This window comes from Homalodisca vitripennis, unplaced genomic scaffold, assembly GCF_021130785.1.
Source record: "Homalodisca vitripennis isolate AUS2020 unplaced genomic scaffold, UT_GWSS_2.1 ScUCBcl_6082;HRSCAF=13128, whole genome shotgun sequence".
Taxonomy (NCBI): Eukaryota; Metazoa; Arthropoda; class Insecta; order Hemiptera; family Cicadellidae; genus Homalodisca; species Homalodisca vitripennis.
Window position 1 is genome coordinate 1 of NW_025782194.1, and position 23,919 is coordinate 23,919.

At 34.8% G+C, this 23,919-nt stretch overlaps 1 protein-coding gene across 1 annotated transcript in view; it reads left to right on the forward strand.

The window, feature by feature from the left end:
- Window positions 1-974: 974 nt before the first annotated feature.
- LOC124373646 (CCR4-NOT transcription complex subunit 7-like) overlaps window positions 975-23,919 on the forward strand; it is a gene marked incomplete at its 5' end in the record, with an annotated part of 31,425 nt that continues 8,480 nt past the window's right edge. The window contains 4 exon segments of the mRNA XM_046831997.1: window positions 975-989; window positions 6,299-6,416; window positions 13,028-13,176; window positions 18,702-18,895. Coding sequence (XP_046687953.1) covers window positions 975-989; window positions 6,299-6,416; window positions 13,028-13,176; window positions 18,702-18,895 — 476 coding nt within the window.

The window sequence follows — 23,919 nt, forward strand, 5'->3', positions numbered from 1 at the left end:
AATATGAAGTTAAAATATTTTTTATGAGGAGTTTTACCTCCCACTTAATCCCTTCTACGCCAGAATAAAGGATTCTGGAACAAGAGCATCACAAGGGGCCCCTAAGTTTATTCCAACTGATTTAAATTTTCAAACAAGGTTTTCCATAATAAATGTGTAATTATGAAAACAAAAACTTTTAGAGTTAATTAAACTATAAATAGTATTTCTTTACTATGCTTATTTTTTGTGGTAATTTACTGAAATTTTATTTTACATAATGAAACCAGTTTAAAAAAACTGTTAAAACCATATACACATAAAGTCAACGCTTTTGGTATATTGTAAGAACTAAAAAGGTATTATTTTAATTAATGTTAAAACGTTTTGAGTGTTACAAAGATAAAAATAAAAAGACTTATAGACTAAAATAAAACAATCTATGATATAATCATACCACTCTCAAGTCCGAGTAGGGCTCCTGGTTCCCACCACCTCATACCAAATTAGTGGTCCTGCACGGTATTAAGTAACAAATTAATTTGGATGGACAAACAATATTTTGAACTGCTGTCTGTATAATGGTTTAATTCTAGTAATTTGATGGTTGAATAATTTTTTATTTATTTTACAATGTTTACTCATGTTCTTAAAAAGAGACAGAGAGTACTTAGAAGTTCGCCAGTTTTCCTTTCAAAAAGCCGAATTAATCTTATTAAGTCCAAAAGCTCTCAAAAAAATAAAATAAGATTCCATTACTCAATCATGTTATTTCTCCCCAAAGGCAGTTTAGGTCAGAAGTAAGTGATTAATTGTTCATAGGGTTTTGTTCTGCTATTTACAATTTACATTGTAAGTAAGGTTAACCAATTTAATAATAAAAAGCTAGAACAATAAATTTTCTTGCAGATTTTGTTACCAATGAAAGTCGTACCAGACGGTGATCTCAAGTCGGACCATACAGGAATAGCGACAAACCTTTTGGGAACACAACAAATTTGACAGACAAGGTAAGTAAAACATTAATAGAAGCTGAACAAATTTGGACAATTACAAGTGGGGCAAGCCAGCATCTCATGTAGCTCAAAGTTCACATATTTTTGGGTACCGAGTCTCAAGACTCTATCACTAAACCAACAAGACTCAGGCACTTGCATAAGTGGTTAGATTTAAAAGGGTATGGCACTTGTTGCATTTCATTATTTGTAATACTACATATAATTTTTATGTATTTAGAATCTAAAATTAATTAATTTTCCAAACTGAGAAAATAAAACTACACTAATATTAATTAAAAGCAATGGAATTATTAATAAATAAACACTTAAAAAAATATTCATAAAGAAAATAAAAATTGGTGTATATTTGCTTTATTTGTAATTACTGTACTATAACTGTTTATGGTGTTAGCAATCTAAAATTAATTAATTTTCAACTGAATTATTTTAAACTACGTAATATTAATTAAAAAGCCATACGATTATTGATAAAAATACTTAAAAAACTATTCATAAAAAAAATGTTGGTATAATAAATGAGGAACCACTAGTCCCTCAGGTAGTGACCATGGTCACCGCTGTTCACATGTTGCGTCTTGCTGTCTTTGATTCTAAATCAGGGATGGATGCAACTGGTGGTCTTTGAACTTACAGTTTGGCCTGTGAGTTTATGGCGCGATCGGCACGTAGAGGGTTCTGGGGGGTATTATCTTAGGGATTTAAAAAGAAAACACCGTATTTAAGAACAATATTGCATTGAACTTTATTTATCATTTTACACATAGTGCCTGGAATTTAAACATTACGACAAACGGTCGATATGAACAGTAACCAGAGAAAGTGACAAATTAGAATCAATTTACTGTCACGGGCCCATGTTGTTAGTAGGTGGTAGTGGAGGTTTCTTGTATTATATAGTAAAGGGAAGATCTCTAGATTTTTTAAGTTGGAGTGTATAGTACAGTCAAATATAAATACAGTGAAAATTCATTTCAATAGGTTTTGTGAGCTCCTACCTAGTTTCTAACCTTTTTATTTTTTACATTGTATGGTATTATTGTTGCTTCCCCTATTGTATTACCTGCGTTAATATGGCAGCTAATATAGATTAGGTTTCGTAATTATATATCTGTTTGACGTTAAATAAAGAGATTTAAACCTCAAGCATTCATTTTCTACTGTTGTTTTCAGTATTGAAGCATATTGACCTATGCTTCCGCTATTTAAGAAATTCCTTCCGACTCCTTGCGGGACAGTCCCCACTGATATTACAGAAAACTGATACGTCTCCTTCAAACAGTAGATTTTTAGGTGTAGTATTGATGTACCAAAATCTTGTTCATATTATCTGTTACGTTTAGATAAATATTATACCATTGCAGGACTTTAGTGCTTACACCCTGCTATGAATAATACTATATATATATATATATATATATATATAATATTTAATATATATATATATATTCATACTCCATTCTTCCATTTCATATTTATATGAAACTTGAAGGCATTTGCTTACCTTTTTGTTATTTAGAAATTATTCATGAGCAATTTTCATTTCTTGGTAAAACTGTTTGAAACATAGTCCAAAATTGGGAAGTAAGGAGGATTTGTGAGTTTGTCGGAGGTTTAAAACTTTAATGTTGGTAATTTAGCCAATGCCAAATTTAGAAAAATTGGTTTTTCACATGCATTTTTGTTCATCACCCAAAAAATCTTTGCCGTTTCTTCCTGGCTTTGCTCCATCGTTCCTCTGATTCTATAGTTATAGACCTTTCCTCCCTTACTAAGTATTCTGATTATCACTTTTTGTTATAAAATGTTTTGTAATTACACACTAACTGTATATTTAACACGTTTTAGATGCCAAGCCTAAATAATTCTGTTTTAGCGTTAGAGTGCCAAAATTATTCCAGTGGCTAAAACTAGGATAAACTATTCATAGTTTTTTCTGTTTTAGTTGGTCACTTGCCATTGTGATTTTGATAATTTTTTTGTATATATATTAAGCAGTTATTTACATCGTCAGGGTACATTCCTGGCCGACACGAAAATCATTTACAGTTACATAGTTACACCTATAAAATCAATGCCGTCGGTCGGTACATGACCGGAGCAACAACTATTAGGTGGTGCGGATATTACGTTTTTGGTGGTTGGTAAGGTGCAGGAATAAGCTCACTGGATTGTACTGCACGCTGTAGTCAGGCTGTGTTATTACATCACTCTCGGACGACACCCATCGACTGTTACTTTTCGCGCCTTTTTCCTCATGCAACCTTGCTATTGTTTTTGAAAGCTTTAAAAGCCTAGAAAGGTAGAAGTGGATTAAGTGCTGTTCGTAAAAATGGGCGATCCTTTGCGACAATCGGAAATTGACAGAATAATTGACCTTCCCTCATCTTCAAGGTGATTTATGTTTGCCGGGGATTATTAAGTGAAGATGAAAAGTGTTGAGAGACATGGACTCATAGTTGTGGTTGACGGACCACGGATTCAGACCCTGACTTATCAAACCAAGTAGATGGCTCGGACGAAGCTGACTGAAAATGAGTTTATGGTGATGCAAACGCGAAGACCACAGAACAGCCGATGTTGATAATACCCATAAACGGACAGTTAAACAGTACAACTCCTGACGAAGGTGTGACAATTGGCATAGTTTTGAAGGTAAACAGCAGATCTTTGTGTTTGAGTTTAACTCTGTAGGCCTACATTCAAATTTATTACCACGACAATGATTCAAAACAACCGATCGACCTATCTGTTGAACAGTGTCTTAAATGCCGATGTCATTGATCCTGGGATGGTCCACAAGAAGCAACAAATCGGAATAGCTCACGATGTAATTTCTAATTACGATTGACGCCGTAAAGAGTAAGGCATTAAAAGATTTGGCGAGGGACACCAATCCAGACAGAAAATGAAAAAAAGTTTTTATAGGCCTACTTTTGATACATGGGCCTTAGTAACACCTTCCCCGAAGAATAAGTGATTATTGGTCCTACAAATGCTTTATACAGAGCTTCTTCCAGGTGCCCTCAAAAAGTAATGAGCCGAAATAGATTCCAATTTAATTTTTAACGCTTTTGGCACTTCAATGATAACAACAATCTGTCACAAGAGATGGGCGTATTCGGCAAAAATAAAATCCCTTGCTTTCTATTTATAAATGGTTATGTTTTTTAACCTAAGAAAGAAAGCCGAACAAGACCTTGTCCATCCGATGAGACAATGATTACTACCATTCGCGTGGTAGGTTTACTTTTTCCGCCAGTACATACCCTGGCCAAAGCTTCATACAGTACGGTCATCTAAAATATTTAAACTTTGTGGACAAGACTAACTGGGCTAATACATTATGGTATAAAAAGTCTTATACTTGTTATGGGGAAAGGTACCGTTGCTGCAAACAGGACAACTCAGTTAGATCGCGCACCTCTGTAGTAATGGAGCTCATGGCAAACCATTTGAACAGTGGCCACAACCTATATGTTGACAATTATTATACCTCTGTTCAACTAGCAAACTCTTTGTTTATCGAGACAAACTCATCTTTGTGGAACCTTAAGACGAAACCGAAAGGGCATTCCAAAAGACTTGACAAAAGAAAAAATCCAGAAAGGAGAAATGATTTGTTTAGAAAATGATGAAGGGTCCTTATAACTAAGTGGCAGGATAAACGAGAAGTTTTAATGTTGTCAACTGTGCACAAACCGGAATATGTAGAAATTCCATCCAAAAACCCAGACAAGCCGTCTGTACTAAAGCCACTTGTTGTCACAGCCTACAATAAGGCTAAAGTAGGCATAGATCTTTCTGATCAGATGTCTTCATACAGCACCGCTGTGAGAAAGACTATGAGATGGTACCACAAAGTAGGTGAAGAACTCGTTCTTGGGTACTTCTGTGGTTAACAGCTTGGTTGGCATACAATACATTTTTGAAAAACAAAAAAACCTCCCAATGCTAAAAAAGAAGCACTTAATTTCGATTACAAAATTCAAAGAACAGCTAGCTTGCTCCTTAATGTGTTTGCAGGAAACGCCCACGCATTCCTGAAGTATCAAGGACTGGGCATCACTATCTAACTTCATCTGCTTATGGTTGGAGAAGGTGCAAAAAAACACAGAGTTAGGAAAGTTTGCAAAAATGTGTTATCAAAAACTGTCCGAACAGAGAGGGCGCAGTGTAGCAAGAAATATGACAAAAGTCACTACATTTTGTAGCGTGTGTCTGACAAACCATTTTTATGTGAAAACATGTTTCAAGGACATTCACAAATGAAAAATTTACTATGTAATACAGAAATGACATTAAAATTAGATCATTCATTTGTGGTAAGTTAACAAAAACCTTATGTCACAAAGTGTTAATTATATTTGTAATTTAGGTATAAGGAAGCCAACTTTACAAGAAGCTATAAGAAAGCTTGTAGTAATGTTCTGAATTATGTATGAATATTTTATTCCTGACAGTATAATTCTAAATAATACTGTACATTATGATATTCATGTAAGTAACCTTCTCGGTTAGCTACAGATTAATAATTAATTAACACTTTTTGTGTGGTAATAATAAAACGTATATTTTATTACAGCATAATACGTATATTATTTTACAAACAACATCTTTAAATCTTAAAAAACAAGAAAAGCACCATACAAATTGCTGATTTCCTTTTAAATTTTATAATGCAACACAGGGTAATAGTATTTTGCTATAATCACTACTATTTTTACAATAAAATAACAAAAATTATGTTACACCAAAATTACAAAAACATCTGTCGGTTCATCTTTGGCCGACGAGATGCTAAAGAAATACTTTATCTTTCGAGCCATATAACAGCACTTTATTGTAGCGTATCTGAACTGAAACAGTGTTCTTGTAAATAGCCAATGTCATTTCTAGGTCACGTAGTTTTGATAATTTCCGCTAGAGTGTAGTGCATTATACAGGACGGGCATAATGGTTGTCTGTTGCGTAGCAACGCTGTCGGTCAGGTATGGCCGACAGTTATCTGTACAAACATCATAGGCGTCGGTCAACTCTGACCGACTTGGCATTTAAAGTGTTAAGTGATTGTTCAAACTGTTTTTGATATTATTTGATAAATCCAATTAAATAATTATGCGAGAGTACAGCTAGCCACCAGTGCTGTGAGGAGTGTGCTCATGAAAATAATTCTGAGGATCGCAGATAAATGGCTACGGAAAAGTTAACTAATGGCCATTTGACCCCTCGGTACATATTTTGAATACTTTATCCACAAAGGGTTGGTTATAAATGTGTTATTTTGTGTTACCCTGTTGCAGTTATCAATCCAGCTGGATCGCTCAGGTGGAGGAGGGCAGAGGGGGGAGGGTAATGTTAATTGGGCTGCACATCTGCTGGAGAAACTGGGCGGCAGTCCAGCCATGCCTCCTACCACTGGTTAGTAGCTGTAGCGTTAATTAGTGTAGTACAATAAACGTTTTATTGGGCTAAGCTTTTGACAAATATTCATTCTCTTGTGGTTTAATGTTATATTAAATGTATTATTTAATACAAGTGAATTAAGAACAAATTATATTTCTCATAATATTCGTAGTGTGTCTGAACTGCTCTAAAAATCGAAAACATTTAACACATAGTATTAACACCACAACAGCTCTATACTGAGTGATCTTGAGTTGCTCAAGTCATCACCCGCCCTAAGGCGTCTGCTGCAGTCAACTTGTTTAAGGGTCTCAAAATGTATTTTTAAAACTCTTTAAATAAATGCCAATAAATAATGCTGCTTGACCAGATATTTTCAAAAGTTCGTCAAACAGTTCACCATTTTCATAATATTTAAAAATGTTCAAACTCTTTAAAATTCATTTCAAATGTATGAAACTGGATTTTGTACAGGGTAAATTTTAGAAAGCACATTTTCTTCCTACCTTTCTTTGAGCCGAAATTCATTACTATGTAATCCATTATATGTACTATCAAATTTTTAAAATGGATTAAAAAATAGTGAATCCAGGCCAACTTTTTTTAGTTGTTAAATTGCAATTCTTCTATACAGACCAAAATAGGTACTAAATCTCTCCAATCAAGCTGATATTTATATTAAAAAAAAAATTACTGTTTCTGTCAAATATGCGTTTAAATAACCAAACTAAATGTATGATCAAAAACCTGTCAAACTACTTATTTACATTAATAAAATTTATATAAATGGCAATAGCCTAATTTAAGTATGCTGTATATATATATATATATATATATATATATATATATATATATATATATATATATATATATATATATAATTTCAATATAAACATTGAATCACAAAAAGTACGTGCTCTTGCTCCGCCGGGAGTCGAACCCGGATCTCTCACAGATCCGGGTTCGACTCCCGGCGGAGCAAGTACTTTTTGTGGATTCAATAGACAATAGGACAATAGACAATAGACAAGTTTCTTTATTGACATATTCTTAAAGAATAGTAATAGAGTCACATATTACAAAAAGTTAGCTTATGATGAAACAAAGTCAAGTGTTTTTTGTAGTCTCCATTCTCCATTGCAGGCGTTCAGGAACTCATCCAGTGTATAAAAAGGTTGATTTACTAGGAGGTTATGCAGTCTTCCTTGTAGGGCATTCCTCTTCAATCCTTTCATTGTATCTGGTAGAGCATTCCACAATTTCCGGCCGATGTAGGATGGCTTTTCCTCAAAAGATTGCTGTGCGATGTGGGGGCAGAACATAGTTAGTTGCATGACGAGTATTGTACGAGTGGAAGTCTTTCCCTGTTTGAAGACTCAGACTATGAGCATGTAGAATAACTTCTTGAATGTACAGAGCAGTGATAGTCTTTATGCCAAGGGCTTGGAAGGCTTGCCTGCAGCTTTGTTGAGGTTCAAGGTCAGCAAGGGATTCTGATGGCTTTTTTTCTGTAGGATGAGCACCCTGTTGAGGTTCCCAGCAGAGGACCCACCCCATACAGCAAGCCCATACCTCATGTGCGTTTCTACTAGTGAATAGTAAAGCTGTTTTAGCTGTTTCTAAATTTCCAGTCCATTTTATGCGCCGCACAGCATATATACCTGTGCTGATTTTTTTACACATGCCATCTACATGCTCTGTCCAGTTTAGACTTCCAATCCAGGATGACTCCTAGAAATTTAACGTGGTTTTCAATTTCTACGTCAGGTTATTTTTGGAATGTAGTCTTTTCTTTTACTAAAATTAATCTGTATTGTTTTTGATGGATTTACAGCCAAGTCATTTTTTCTGCAGTATGTCAGTGCTTTGCGCAGGGAGTTGCAGGCAGTTGTATGCACTCCTTCTGCTGTAGCATCACTGATTAGGAGTGTTGTGTCGTCAGCATACATAACACAGGTTGGTGTTGTGGTCTTGGACGTATGCTGGGAAGTCATTGACAAATAAAACAAAGATGACTGGGCCTAGAACTGATCCTTGTGGCACTCCGCGTTTGACTGGTTGTGGGTTTGATTGAAAGGTGTTTTTAAGGCCATGTGTAGTGCTCTGTACTTCAACTACCTGTGTTTCGCCCTGAGAGATAACTCATAAACCAACTGTTAGCTATACCAGTAATGCCTAGAGATTTAAGTTTTTTTGATATGAGATCATGTCCTAGACAGTCAAATGCTTTGCTGTAGTCAAGAAGCAGAGCAGTGGATGTATTGTTCTTTATCTATTTGGTCAATGATGTATTCAATTAGGTTGATGATAGCTGATGTGGTTGATTTACCTTTCAGAAATCCATGTTGACAACTAGTGACTATGTTAAACTGCTCCAGGTGGGTCATAAGTCTATTGAGAACTACTTTTTCAATTATTTTAGAAAAGGTTGAAACAAGAGAAATAGGACGGTAATTTTTTATTTCAGTCGTTGATCCTTTTTTATGTTTTGGATACACTTTTGATTGCTTTAAATGCAGCAGGAAAATTGACCAAGGCTGAAAGATGCGTTTATTATGCTGACCAAGGGTGGTATTAGCTCTTCAGCACAATGCTTTACAATTTTTGGATGAGTTATTCATCCATTCCACTTGACAGCTTAGATTTAAGGGAATTGATGACCGCTCTTACTTCTCTGTCACTTGTTGGGCTTAAGTTGAAAACAGTTTGGCAGTTGTCTGTTATGGAATGGTTGTTTGCATTGTTGTCATGATTTCCTACTGTGTGGTTGCTAAGTTTCAGTGTTGCTTCAGCAACTTGAGTGAAGAAAGTGTTGAAATGTTCTGCGACTTCAATTGGATTATCCACCACTTTGTCATTGATTACAATACGGCCTTTGAGGTAGGAGTTCTCGTTTTCCTTTTCTTTCATTGTTAATAACAGTCCATAGGGCTTTGGTTTTGTTGGCGGCTGACTCAATGAAATTTGAGTTTGCATTTTGTCTTAGGGCTCTAAGTTTTATTGTCATATTTTTTCTTCCTTTCCACCATAACTACTTTATCTTGGATATTTCCTGACATTTCGTATTTATACAGTGATTTTAAAAAAGTATCTTTGAGGTGTTTTTGACTCATTGTCATAGCACAATCTTTTATTTTTTGATTTCCTTCTACTTTTCTTCATGGGGCAAGCGATATCAAGTGATAATTTCAAGATTCCTAGAAATATATTGTAGGCTGCATCAGCGTCAGGAGCATTATGGATGTTGTCCCAGTTTTTTGTTCAGTAGAAGGGATTTTAGATTGTCTAAATTGGTTTGACTAAAATGCCTTTTAAAGGAAAGTCTGTGGCAGAGTGTTTTATATTTCATATCTATTTATCTGGCATATCTGAGCAGTATGATCAGAAAGTCCTGTTTTGTATAATGGCTGTGTCAACGTTGTACTCAGGTATGGTTGGTGGTATGAGTAATGCGGGTGGCAAGTAGGGGCAATCTTTTTGATGTTATGGGTGGACAGTTCAGTTTCAAAAGATAGTGTTATCTACGGTTTTTTTCATCCTGTTCTATATTAATGTCTCCAATTAGCACTAGGTGTTTATATTGTGTGCTTTTGTGTTGTCAAGAATATTTGACAGGACATTTAAACTAGCCCTTGTATTTTCTCTAGGTGATCGGTATACTCCCAGGATGTGTAATAGTTTCAACCAGTTGACTCTACCGATACCATAGCCGCTTCGCAGCAGAACTCTTGACAGAGGTGGGGATATATCGATTTTCTTTGGTCCGGGTCTGCCAGTGCAATCTTTTGCATAGATAGCTACGCCTCCCAGCTTATGGTCTTCCTCTGCTGAAGTTTGCTATTAAAGAGTATCCTTGAAGATTTGTACTCTCTAATTCCCCACTTTTGAGGCCATGTTCGGTAAGGACCAGGATACTGGGATCTGTATTGTTAAGCAGATGATTTAGCCTATCAATCTTCTTATCTAGTCCGCGAATGTTTTGATGCAGTAATGGTTAGATTTTTCCTGGAGCTTTTATTAAGTTTGAGTTGATGAAGTACCTGGTTTTGAATTTGGTCTTCTTCTGGTAGGTGTGAACTAAAAAATGTTTATGAGGTTCTGGCTGGAATTCCGGTATGATTGTGGGAACTGAAGTTTGGGAGGTTTCATTGTGTAAAAACCTATTAATGTTTGGGCTTTTAGGTAATTGAAATTCCTGGATGTTTAGCTTTTTCAGTGGCTTTTGCCATTTGGAGGGAGACGCTAAACTTGTTTTGTCTTCTTAATCCATTTTTTGCTCATTCCTGTTGTTGATGAAGGGTTTTGTTTTTTTCAGTAGTGTAGTCCGCATATGTTTTCAGTTTTTTTTCTGCAGGTTTGACTGACTCCTGGCGTTATGGGTAGGCTTGCAATCTGTCGTGGGTAAGGGAATAGAGGACTCTGCCTCTGTTGTTCTTGTAGATAAAATCAGTTTTTGGTTGCAGGTTTGACTGGCTCCTGAGGTTAGGGATGAATTTTGTTCTATTGAGGGTGTGGTCAATATGTTTTTCCAGTTTTTTTTCTGCAGGTTTGAACTGACTCCTGGTGTTACAGTCAGGCTTACATCTGTCATGGTTGGAGAATTTCTTCAGTTTTTTTCTACAGGTTTGGCTGACTCCTGGCGTAGTTACACTTAAATCTGTCATGGGTAAAGGCAATAGAGGACTCCGCCTTTGGTTGTCCTTGCAGATAGAATCAGTTTTTGGTTGCAGGTTTGACTGGTTCCTGAGGTCGGGGGTGAACTTTGTTCTGTCGAGGGTGTGGGTCAATATGTTTTCTAGTTTTTTACTACAAGTTTGATTGACTCCTAGTGTAGTTTGATGCGTGGTGGGCATATTCAAAGTGTTATTTATTTTTTGGCAACAGGCACTTGAAGCTAAAGTTTTAATAGTTAGGTCTATTTGAGCAAGCTTTGAATTCATCTCTGATATTCCCAGAAGTACAGTGGTTTGATTTGCCTCAAACACTTGGACATCTTTTGTGGGAGATGACGTCTGAGTAGCCGAGTCCTTACAGATTGTAGCCGTTATTTCTATGTTTTGGACTTTTTCCTGCAGTCTAGAGTTGGTTTTTTCTAGTTCTGCTATATTCGTTTTGCATAATTATCAATTATTTGACCCAATTTAAGATCGTGGTCCTCAGAGGAATTCTGGACCTCTATGCGGAATTTCTTTTCTTTATCAAGTTGGGCTTGAACATCTGCATTTAATTGTAGAAGATTTTCAATTTTGGTTAAATATTTACCCATATTGTTTTCCACCTCTTCCATTTTTCCCTCCATACTAATTAGTTTTGTTTTGAAGCTCTAGTTTCTCTACTTTTAAAAGTTCGTTTTCAGCTACTAATGCTGATCCTATTTTGGCCAGCCATTTGAAGATCATCCTCTCGACTGTTAGAAGCTATCTAGTAAGTTGTTTTCAATAATACTCTTTTCTAGTTCCAGTAGGGTATCTGAGGTGTTTAGTGTTACTGGGTCAACTATTCTGTTTGGTAAAGATGGTGATTGAAACATCCTGCATGCCATGCAATGCCATTTTTCAATTTCGTGAGTGGCCCATCTTTTCAAATCTTTTTCTAAGATATTTTGGCATCCTGCATGGTACCATTTTTGCACATAGGCCTGTGCATTTAATACCAGAATACTTAACGCCAATTTTCGCATGTACCACACGGATATTTAGTGGGCATTTCAGCAATAATTGAGAACTCTTGGTAAGAATTGGTTTGATTATTAATAAAGTAAATATTTAATACTTTATTAAATAAGTAATAAAGTATTAATGTCAAAAATTAGGTTTTATAGATATCACTCTGCAAGTATGTCAAGTGATTTATAGCAAGATTCATAACAGCCAGTAAGTAGAGGCCGTGTTGTCTGTGGTCAGCGTCCCAGACGCATTTGTCAGCAGGTGTCGGGCAATGCTCTCGTCAGTTGACCTAATAGCTGGCTCTATCTGACTTCCAGCAGGTGGCGTTGTAGATAATGCCTTGTTTGAAGTTATAATGTGTCAAGCAGCTGTGAGTTGGCAATGACGTCACTATTGTGTTTCAACTGTGCACAGCTGTTTATTTAATTTATATTTACTTGTTGTTAACAAAATAAATGTCAGTGGTGTTATAAGTTGACAAAAATTGTTTTGAATAAAAAGTGCTATGTGAGCTGTGTAATGTGTTAATGTTTACAATGTATATCTTGAGAAAAGTTGAGTGATTGCAGATAGTGATCTAGTTTGTGCTGATAAGTTTTCTTGGATTCTTTTCTTCTTCAAGGTACTTAAATTATTTTTTAACTTGGTGATAATTAACTTACAGTTTAGAAGTAGTGATTGGTGTGCAGTTAAGTTGGTATTTTGTTGGGTTTACCACTTAAACTTCACTGAAATGTAGGAGCACTTTCATACTAGATGATGGGTGTCCGCCATGTTGGATTGAGAAAAAACATGTTAAAATGTTTATTGAAATTAAATAAGGCTATTGCCATTTATACAATTTAACGTATATATATATATATACACAGCCTACAGTCTGAAAAATCTAAAACTATAACTAATATTGACAGTTTTATTTTATTTTATCACATCTGTATATGTAGTATCGATGTTTTGTAGGACAAGCCAGTGGTGGTAGTGGCTCAAACGTGAATCTGGTCATCCCAATCAACGAGGAATGTGGTATCAGAGATGTTTGGAATCATAACCTCCATGAAGAATTTCGTTCCATAAGAAACGTTGTTCTAAAGTACACCTATGTTGCCATGGTAAGGTAGTATGTTTTTAAAATCATAATAAAAGATATTTTACTGTAAATCATAAATCAAATTAAATGTACTAACATAATTCTCCAACTCCAGTAGATTTGGTATGTGTATTTAAATCATTCTTATACTATGCTGTTCGAATTAATTGGGACAAACATGTTTTTCTGGTCTTTGTTAGTTTGTGATAACTGGTGATGTCCCAGACCGCTTCAAACCGGTTATAACTGCATAGAAGTAGTGTGCTGGTTGACCTTGACTGTAAAAAACTTGTTTGACTGGTTTTGGAGTGTCATTCCTTCAGTTGTGAGCCTTTCTTTGTGGCGGTCGGTGGTTGTGGTACTGTGTTCCGTTTATTACGTGCTTCTTCAAAGATGGATATAACACCTAGGAAGCGTGCTAAAGTTGTTGCTCTTAATGAACACAACGTCTATGACTGTGAGAGATATAGCTACAGCAGTTGGTGTGGGAAAATCTAGTGTTTCCAGAATTTTAAAAACATATCAAGATTCCGGATCATTGTCTCCAAAAAGAAAAGGAAAATGTGGGCGCAAACGTAAAACAACTCCAAGAACTGTCAAAATTCTAATAAGAAATAGCAAAATAAATCCAAGAAAGACAAGCACAGACCTTCGAAGGGATTTGTTGGATTCTGGTATTGAAGTGAGTACTTCAACTGTAAGGAAAAGACTTCTGGAAGTTGGTCGAAAGGCAAGAAAACCGAAGAAAAAAAAAAACAATTTCTTACTAAGAAAATGATGCAAAAACGTTTAGTATGGGCTAAGAAATACCGATCATGGACTGTAGATGACTGGAAAAAAAGTTATTTTCAGTGATGAATCACATTTATTTGTGCAGGGATATCTATCAAGTGTTGTTAGGCGGAGTGAAGGTGAACCTTTGCGAGAAGGTCATATCCAACAGACTGTTAAACATCCTTCTAAACAGATGTTTTGGGGTTTTTTTACCACAAATGGTACTGGGAGCTTAGTTCCCATCAATGGGATGATGAATTCAGCCAAATACATCGACATACTACGCAGTCGGATAGTTCCATTTATGGAAACATTTGATGGAACATTTCAACATGACTTAGCCCCTTGCCACAATTCAAAATTGGTCAAGACTTTTATGCGGGAAAACAAAGTAAAAGTGCTTGATTGGCCTGGTAACTCACCCGACCTAAATCCGATTGAGAACTTATGGCATATTCTCAAGAAACGTTTAGCTAAGATGGATTGCACTACAAAAGAAAAAATGATAACAAGTGCTATACAAGTTTGGTTTCACGATGATGAAGTCAAGAACATGTGTGCTAAACTAGTGGAGTCAATGCCAAGACGTGTAGGTGAGGTCATTTCTGCTAAAGGAGGACATACTTCATACTAATGTATTGATTGTTCAATCTAAATAAGGTATCTAATGATTAAAAACTAATGTTTTAGGAAAAAATTGGTTTTTTTTTCATTTGTCCCAATTAATTCGAACAGCATAGTAGTTGGATAGTGAATTTTTTTAAACAAGTAAACCAAGCTGCCGAACAAACAGAAATAATTTATTATTAACGAAAATATATATTGTTTGATACTTGTGGCTGCAGTTTATTGCTCCATGCCACAATGATTTGCTCACAAATGGATCTTTTATAGTCAGGAGTATTCTGATTTAGATATAATAAATCACTATAAAGAAACCGGCCAAACCATCTCAAATAAAAAACAAAACAAGTGTGAAAGCAAGTGGAAACATGTTAAATAATAAAAATATCAAAATACAGTGAAATTAGCAAGATAATTGACAGTTTGAAAACTAAAAGCTCTATGGGAATAGGCGGACATTGCCAACAAGTTCACTGATGACGATCTCTATCTAAATTTTCTGTGTTGGATTGTTTTCTCCCCATGGTTTTGTTTGTTTATGTTGTTATATATCCGTTTTAGAGATTTGGGAAAGAACTTATATGATGGAATGTAATGGTTGGCTAGGTCCACTTTACCCATATATTTATTTTGACAGTATTGACAAGTTACTGATGGCTTTTGTGTGTATGTACTTGATTGTCTTCCTCCTTGAAATTACTTCAGTATCACTGTTGTAGAAATTACTCTACTTTTTTTCGTGGCAATAAGCCTGTCTCATGCTTTTTCAATTTTAGTTTAGGGTTTACAGGTGAAAAAAGCATCCAAAGATTTGTATAAAAACCGGTCTCTTGAAAAGACATTTACATAAAATGGTCAGTGAAATATCCATTCAGACATAATATATATATATATATATATATATATATATATATATATATATATATGGTTTTGGATTCAGTCCCATGTTTATGATAACACCTAAGAAAGCCTTTATTTCCTCTAAGAAAACATTTTTTCCAGACCAGATGAATCTACGCCTAAGTGGTCTCTGCTTGTTAATATAATGGTCTATTCTGCAGAATGATTAGTTTCTGCAGCAAATTTATTTAGTATTTCATCAGTAAAAAACTAAAAAGCCTGAAATGCTCACAAGTTTATTTTGATTAGGTTCCTTATACCCACGTACTAAAATATAAGGAAAGTGTGGAAAATCAAGTCCATCATAAACAGTCCAACAGTTGTCATATCCATCTCCACCACCATTACTCGAGGTTGGGCCTAGGCCATCATCACTTTCACTTCATGGCAAAGTTTCCAATGTTGGCAGGATGATTTTACCATCACTATGTTCACTTTTTTCATTACTCTATTCATCGTGGTTCTCTAACTCTGTAGTAACCTCGGAATCAGAAAGAAGTGAATTGCCTGGTAACGACATATTCAGTTGATAAGAACCAAATAAGATTGACACATCAACTAATAAAAAACAAAAACAAACAGCAAATGATGTTTGTTTTCGTTCAGCTATTGGTATTAGTTCCTTAGATAGCCGTGCTTTTGCAGTACCAATAGAAGACATTGCAGACTGGCTGCACATAGAAGAAAACTGACATCATGACGATGTTCAACATACAAGGTCTGTCCAAAAAGTATCCGACCGCAAACCAGTAGGCGGCCGCGGCGTAACCGACCGGTTCGAACCGGTTATTGGAGGGGAAGGGCGAGCCTACTCCTTCCTATATTAGGCATTGAATACGATCCGGTCACTCAGTGAGTCACAGCACTCTGTTCCGTACAGTACTGCCATATGTGTGCGTCGCATTTCAATATGACTGAACGTGTTGAGCAGTGCATGTGCATTAAATTTTGCCAAAAACTTGGCCATTCAGCATCAGAGACGATGCTGTTTTATGGTGATGTGTCTATGGGCGATACACAAATAAAAGAGTGGTTTAGGCGGTTTTAAAAATGGCCGCATATCAGTGGAGAGTGATGACCGAGAATTGCCACCGAGTAACGTCAGTTCATGCCAGACGTCAAGGTCGGATACTTTTTGGACACACCTCGTATGAGTGGAACGGCAAAATTACAATGTCGGGTGAGGTCCGACATACAAGTAGAACAGCAAAATTATGATGTTGGGTCAGGGTTCGATGTATGAGTTGTAAGGATTAAGTTCACTGGAAATGCTGTGGGTGAACCCAACGGTCTTGTCTTTATTGTTTAATAATGTGTGCTATATTAGTTTCTGTTATATTTACTGTATTTTCCATTATAATATACTGTTTAGCCTCGAAATATTTCACAAAATCAACTATTTAATCCGTAGAGAATTTGTATAAATTTTTTTTCAATATGCCATTGGCCCCCCTTATTAAAATAATAAGTTTATGTCTTGACCTTGTCTGACCATAAATAGAATCAATATCTGTCCCAGACTTAAACAAGAGCATCCATGTATATCTTCCTCTTGTTGCATATGCCAATAATCTCAGGAAGGCCCTTGCAAAGAGTTACACTTTGACCTGTTTTTTTTTTTAGAACATTTAAATGGCTCATGGTTATTTTTGTCTTAATTTTAAGTGTTTTTTGCCAGGTAAACTTATTTTTATTCTTTGTTTTATTTTATTTCCTTTTTGCTGTTTAGTACCTTAAAACTATTTGTCAAAGTAAGTTCTAAACATTTATTCTTGAGACTTTTCTACTGACTTTCTTAGTAGTTTTCCAGATTTTGTTTGTGTCTTTTTGTACACAACAAAGTGCTGTGATGGAGATTTTCTTGTAGGTCTACCGAACTCTTCTCGTGTTTGATTAGTTTGATACACAGAGAAATGAAACATCATGTTGGAAATTACCTCAGATTCTAATAATTGAACATTATATGCAATAACATTTTAATGCTTAATTTTGCAAGGAATTTTTACTACCCTCTTATCCAAAAGAGTTGGGTATTGTCTTTATGAAATACATTCCTTATTTGCTAATTCTATATAGCAGATTAAATTCTTAGTACGTATAAATAAAGAGGGCAAACAGCCATGTTTTAACACAAGTATTTAGATAGTATAGGAAAGGCAGGCTTATCTTTACCAGATGGAAGAATATTTTTCTTCTTCATATAGTGTATTCTTTTTAATGTCGCTATGACGAAGAAGAGGAATATCCTTCCAGACTGTTGAAGATAAGTCTGCTCTTCCTATACTATCTAAATTCTTTAATTATTAATAGTTGCTTCCTTCTTAAGCCACCTTTTAACTGACCACTTTTTTATAATACTTCATTTTAACCTATGTTCAACAGCCAGAAGTGAACGATGGCGATTTTTCAACGAAACTCTATGACTCTTACATACCTGTTGCAACATGAATGCCTTTGCTTTATTTTTGCACAGTTCTGTTTTAGTTTTTTTAGAGTTTTCGTGGTATTTGTTGTATTTGGCTGTGTTTTAATGTGTTACATTTATCCTACAAAGGAACGTATTACAGGACAAGTACATATATATTTCTATTTATAAAACATCACAGTACACCAAAAAAAAGAAATAATGTAAGTTTTTAATCATTAGTTCATACATAATTTAATGTTTGGGACACTGTAATATGAATTTTAAACACATTAGTTTATCCGGCCAAATCATTATCCACCCAAAGTAGCTGAATAAGAATGAGGCTGCTGTATTTAGTTGTTATTTATACATGAATCTGTATCAAATACAGAATCAAGACCAAATTTCAGTATTTGTTTTTCGGAATAGAATACATTTTGGTATCCACTTATATTCCCGTTACTTATAAAAATTGAAACATTTTTTTTCGCATTGTGCTATATTCTTTATTAGTCAGCAACAAATTACGCAATAGTTGGAATCTAGAATCAAGACCACAGTTTTGGTATTTGAATTAAAGTTTTAGAATTGGCTCATCACTACTTAAATTTTGTATTTTTTAATAAAGTGTATTTTATTTATTCCTTTTGGAATGTAATCTGATGTAATTCTACTAGGTAGATCAATCTGGTACAATTTTGGTCTGGTTTGAATTAAAATAGTAATATTTCCATCATATTTTGGACTTAATGTGATGGGAACCAATTCTTGTTTCATTAATATAAATAATTGTGAACAAATAGTGAGCTATTCTGTTAATAACATTTGTTTTGATCTTTAAGGATACTGAGTTTCCCGGAGTGGTAGCAAGGCCGATCGGAGAGTTCCGTAGCACAGCCGACTATCAGTACCAGCTGCTGCGATGTAATGTGGATCTATTAAGGATTATCCAGCTGGGTCTGACGTTCCTCGACGAGAACGGCAAAACTCCAGCTGGCTATACCACTTGGCAATTCAACTTTAAATTTAATTTATCGTGAGTAAACTCTGTCTCAGTTAACAGAAAATATGTATTGTAAAGTGTTGAGTTAACCCATTTCTTGTCTAAACTATCCAACCACTTTTGAACTATTAATCACAGTTTATTGGAGCAAATTGTAAAGATTTACATAAACATACTTAACCTAATTGTACTATCAGTTTACAAAATCTGAGTAGGGGCTAGTTTGTCTGGGAAAAATCTTCAAAATTTTAATGTTACCTTTCTAAACTGCACTAACCAATTTTGACACATAAAACTTAGCAGAATGAAGTAAGTGTTTACATGTTGAATCCACCAGCCTAATGTGTCATACCCCTTATCCTAAAAGTGTTTTAATTACATTTTTGAAACTTCATAATTGCTCACTTTAAATCATTGTATTGACTTGAATATTGTTTTATTGTAAATTGGTAAACTGAATGAATTGTTATATTGTACTGAAGCAATTAGTAAATGAACTAAATGCTTAGTAAATTACTGTATTCTATAAACAATTTATATAAAATTGTCTCTCTCAAAATGTCATTTTTCTGTTTATTATGAGGGTGTATAAAATATAAATGGGACTGGTTAACTAAAAAAATGTGAAGAAGTCATTGGCATACAATCAGTTGATACACAAGAAGCCTGTACTGTTATGGTGGGGGTGGGGGTGGAAACTTACTGGAGTTACCTCAAATATCTACTATCAATACTAATTATGAGTGAATAGGAAGATTATGTCTATGTAAAGCAGCAGATTATGGTCAAGTTTTAGCCAAGGAAAAGGTAATCCCAACCGAAAGTTTACGACGATTACAGGCACAGTTCAGGAACAAAAACCCTGTTAAGAACCTGAGTTTGCTCTGCACAAATAATTTTCTGAAAGGGTGTGAAAAGGTTGAGAACGAGTGCTGTGATTATCGCTCAAGGACTAGTGTAATCAAGATCAACATTGAGGCAGTCCAAATTTCACTGAGGAAAATCAGTACACAACTCTTTTGAAATAATAATATAATATTGTGCAGTACTGGATACCAAAAAATTATCATTTGGAAGGAAAAGGATGCAGCAATTGGTAAGAAGTGACATTCTTCTGCATGTGGCTATTGCCAAGAGGTAAAAATGAGTTGCATTAGGATGTGAAACATTAGAGTGTCCGCCCTATAGTTCAGACTAGTTACCTGTAACTTTAATCATTTTGGACCCCTCAGAGAAGCACTTTGAGGACAGCATTTCGAGTAAAACGCAGCAGTGGAGGCGTTTGTGTTCCAATGGTTAAGATAATGTCCAACAAGTTTTTACGACGATGGAATAAAAAAAACTCCCAATCCGATAGAAAAAAATGCATTTCAAGTGTGGAGAATATGTAAAAAATTAATATATATTTGTAAGTTTAGTCAAATAAAGTTCTAATCTTTAAAAAGAATTAGTCCCGTTTATATTTAATGCACCCTTGTAGAAATATCTTACAGAACAATGACAAATGGAACATAATTAAGAAGTACTTCTGTGTTCGGATCTGAACTTAACTCACCTTCTTTAGATTTCAGCTTGTCTATGTAGTTCCAATACTCGCCACATCGCTATGGAGTGTAATGTTCACCAACAAAATCTTGCTGCTTGAAACACTCCTTATTAGCCCTAAATTTACCAGCTATTTATATCAGCAGGGCCTTTTTTGCCACTTTGCGAACTACAGTTCAGAAAATGTTAAATATATATATATATATATAATGTACCATTCTTTAAATATAAAAGTTGGTCAATATAGAGGGTTACAAGAATCATAGACAATAATTATGTAATTCTAAGAATGGTTGTTAATATTTCTAAATCAGTATTTGTTCATTTAATACTGCTGAAGTGAGCATTCATTCGTGGGTTGTATGAAAGTAAGAATCGATCAGATGTTTATTGTCACATAACTTGCTTTATTCAAGCAGATATATACTGTACATTAAAAAATTTTACTGGCCAGTCAGTAATTAAAAATATTCTTATTCTGTAAATAAAAAAAAATATACCACATAATTAGTAATAATTTTTAAATTTAGTAATAACAATAAATACAGTGGATTAATTTACTGTATATTTAGAATATTTAGATATAGTTGGAAAGTATCCTTCGTGTCAAAACCTTAAATCAAGTTAAAAATCATTCTCTGAATTACTATTGTTTCTGTTTCAAGAATTTTGTAAAATTTTATGAGGGTTTTTGGAGTGGCAATGAAGTTTAAAGATCTTGAGATTTGTTCTAAAGTTTTAATTCTTCGTCTCGGATTATTCTGCTAGAATACGTGCAAAGTACATTTTAGTAGTTTAGAGATGTATTGTATTTTAATTATTTCATCTCATCTCATCATTTTTATTTGCCACAAAAATGTACAACACAATTTACAAAGTCCTAAATACAGCTCATTATTGCAGCCAAAAATCTTAAATCGTCAAAATCTTAAAACTAACCATAATTAAGTTTATACAGCACAACAGTGATTTTAACAGAATACAAAAAACACAATAATCATAAAAAATTCATATTTTTAATTGTGAAAAATTTATCTAAGCTGTAAAATGGATTCTCCAACAGCCAAGAATAGAAATTATTTTTAAATCTGTCAAAGGGATATGAGCTAATTTGTCTTTCAACAAAATTATAAACCTTCATACCTCAACATGGCTGTTAAGAGTTTTGCTTTACCGAAATTGTCCGATTCCAGCATAATTTTATTACGCATGTAATGGCTATAAATTTCATGTTTAAATTGAATTTAAATTAAACAAATGTTATTAACAACCGATCAATACTATACTAGATTTTGTCTCACAGGTAGCACTTTAGTATTGATCAATGCTGCAAGTGCATGTATGCTTACATTACTGCTACGCTAAACAACTGTTGTGATTTGTTCTCTCTAACCCCTGTAAAACATATCACATACTTAATGTGTTTATGTTACTGAAAGGCTACACCACTTCATAACTATACATCAATAAAAATCTTATGGTAGGCTAAAATTTCTAAAAAGAATATTTCCATTTTTTCATCTGTTGACTATTAATTTTGCATGAAACATCATTTCTCTCATTGTTTCATCTACCACTTATGGGATGTACACGTATATATGTTTATATATATACACTTATATATATATACATATATGACACAAATAATATCTTGTTACATAAAAAAAACCATTGAGAAAATAAAGTTTTAATTTTTCATAGTAGTTGAAGTTTATTTTTTGCTTTAAGGCTTAAAACTTCATTAACAGTCCCATAGAAACTATGTAGAAAAATTGTAAAAGATATAAGGAATTTAATCAAATAAGTTAAACAAAATTTTGTGATTGGTCCATTTTTAATCAATAAATTGTACCATACTTTCGAAGTAAACATAATTTTTTTTCCTAAAGTTAAAATTTATTATTTAGTTTTCGTAAGTAAAGTGGTTTATACAAAAAAAGTAACCATGTTTTTCTAAGTGTACAATTTATAACAAAGTATGTTACATCATCGATAAATCAGGGTGAGGCAGTGAAACGGCACGATTTTGTAAAACCACCAAAGATTTATTTACAAGTAAAATCGTAATAGTTGAACATGGATCTCAAGTACAAGAGTGGAAATTTAAAGATTTAACTTAAAAACAATCATTTTTTAAATATGGTGTCAGTGAGGTGTCGTCCTTGGTTTTGCACACATTGTCTAAGCCTGAGATGAAATTGTCCCATGACGTTTCGTAGCATCTGTACTGGAATGTTGTTAATTTCCTGTCGAATTCGCTCCTTCAGGTCTTCTTTTGTTCTTGGTGGATTTTTCCTGGAAGACTTTGCACTTGAGGTAGCCCCAAAGAAAAAAGTCTGGTGCCGTCAGATCTGGTGAACGGGCAGGCCAGGGGAAATCGCCATTCCTGCTGATTAGACGTCGTGGAAAATGCAAGTCTGAGCAATTCCATTGAGACATTAGCAGTATGGGCTTGTTGCACCATCTTGCTGGAAGAGTGTTTCAGCATCTGGATCATGTCGATCAATTCCAGGCAGACCAAAAATGGTCATCATGTCAGCATAACATCCAGAGTTTACCGTCACTGTGTTGCCATCTTCATCTTCAAAAAAATAGGGCCCCACGATTCCACGAGATGACATTGCGCACCGGACTGTTACTTTTTCAGAATGGAGAGGTTTTTCATGAAGTTCTTGCGGGTTATCTGAGGACCAATATCTGAAGTTTTGCTTATTTACGTACCCAATAAGATGAAAGTGGGCTTCATCACTCATCCATAAGTTATGCACTCTTTCTTCATTTCGTTCAATAACGTTAAGCATTGACTGGCAAAAGCGTATACGGTTATTGTTAGTCAATTGGTTTAAGGGCTTGCACTACCTGAATTTTGTATGGATGATAGTGAAGGTCACTCTTCAAAATCCGTCTTAGAACACGATTAATGTTCTCGGGTGTCCGGATTGTTTTTGTGCTGCCGCCTCTTTTCTTTGTTGTGCTAGCAGTATCTTCAAAGGTTTTAACCCAAAGGATAATGGCTTTCCTTGATGGCACGGGAGCCCGTGGCGGCAGGTTGAATTCACGACGAAAGGCGCGTTGAGCACCAACCCCACTATCCGCGTTTTTTGTAATATGCCTTTACGGCATATGCACGTTGCGCACTCGACCAACGCTCCATGGCTACTGAAACTTCCACCACTCTAGACGCCCAAGGTCATTTCCCTCACTCTCGCAACCCCCCTCCGCGCCCGACAACCACTATCGAAATCGTGCCGTTTCACTGCCTCACCCTGTATTAAACATTTTTTTGTAAACATATGTTCTTAAACACTAATTACATAAGTGGTTTGCAAATAGGGAAGTGATTTCAAAACACTTGCCAAAAGTTTTATGGCAGTTCTAAAGTTAAACACTTAAATGAAATACTATTGTTATCAAATTTGATGCAATAAATTATACGTTAGTATATAAGTGATTTTAAATGGCTAGGAAGTGGTGCAACATTTTCAGAGATGACTTGCAACCACAAAAGCCCA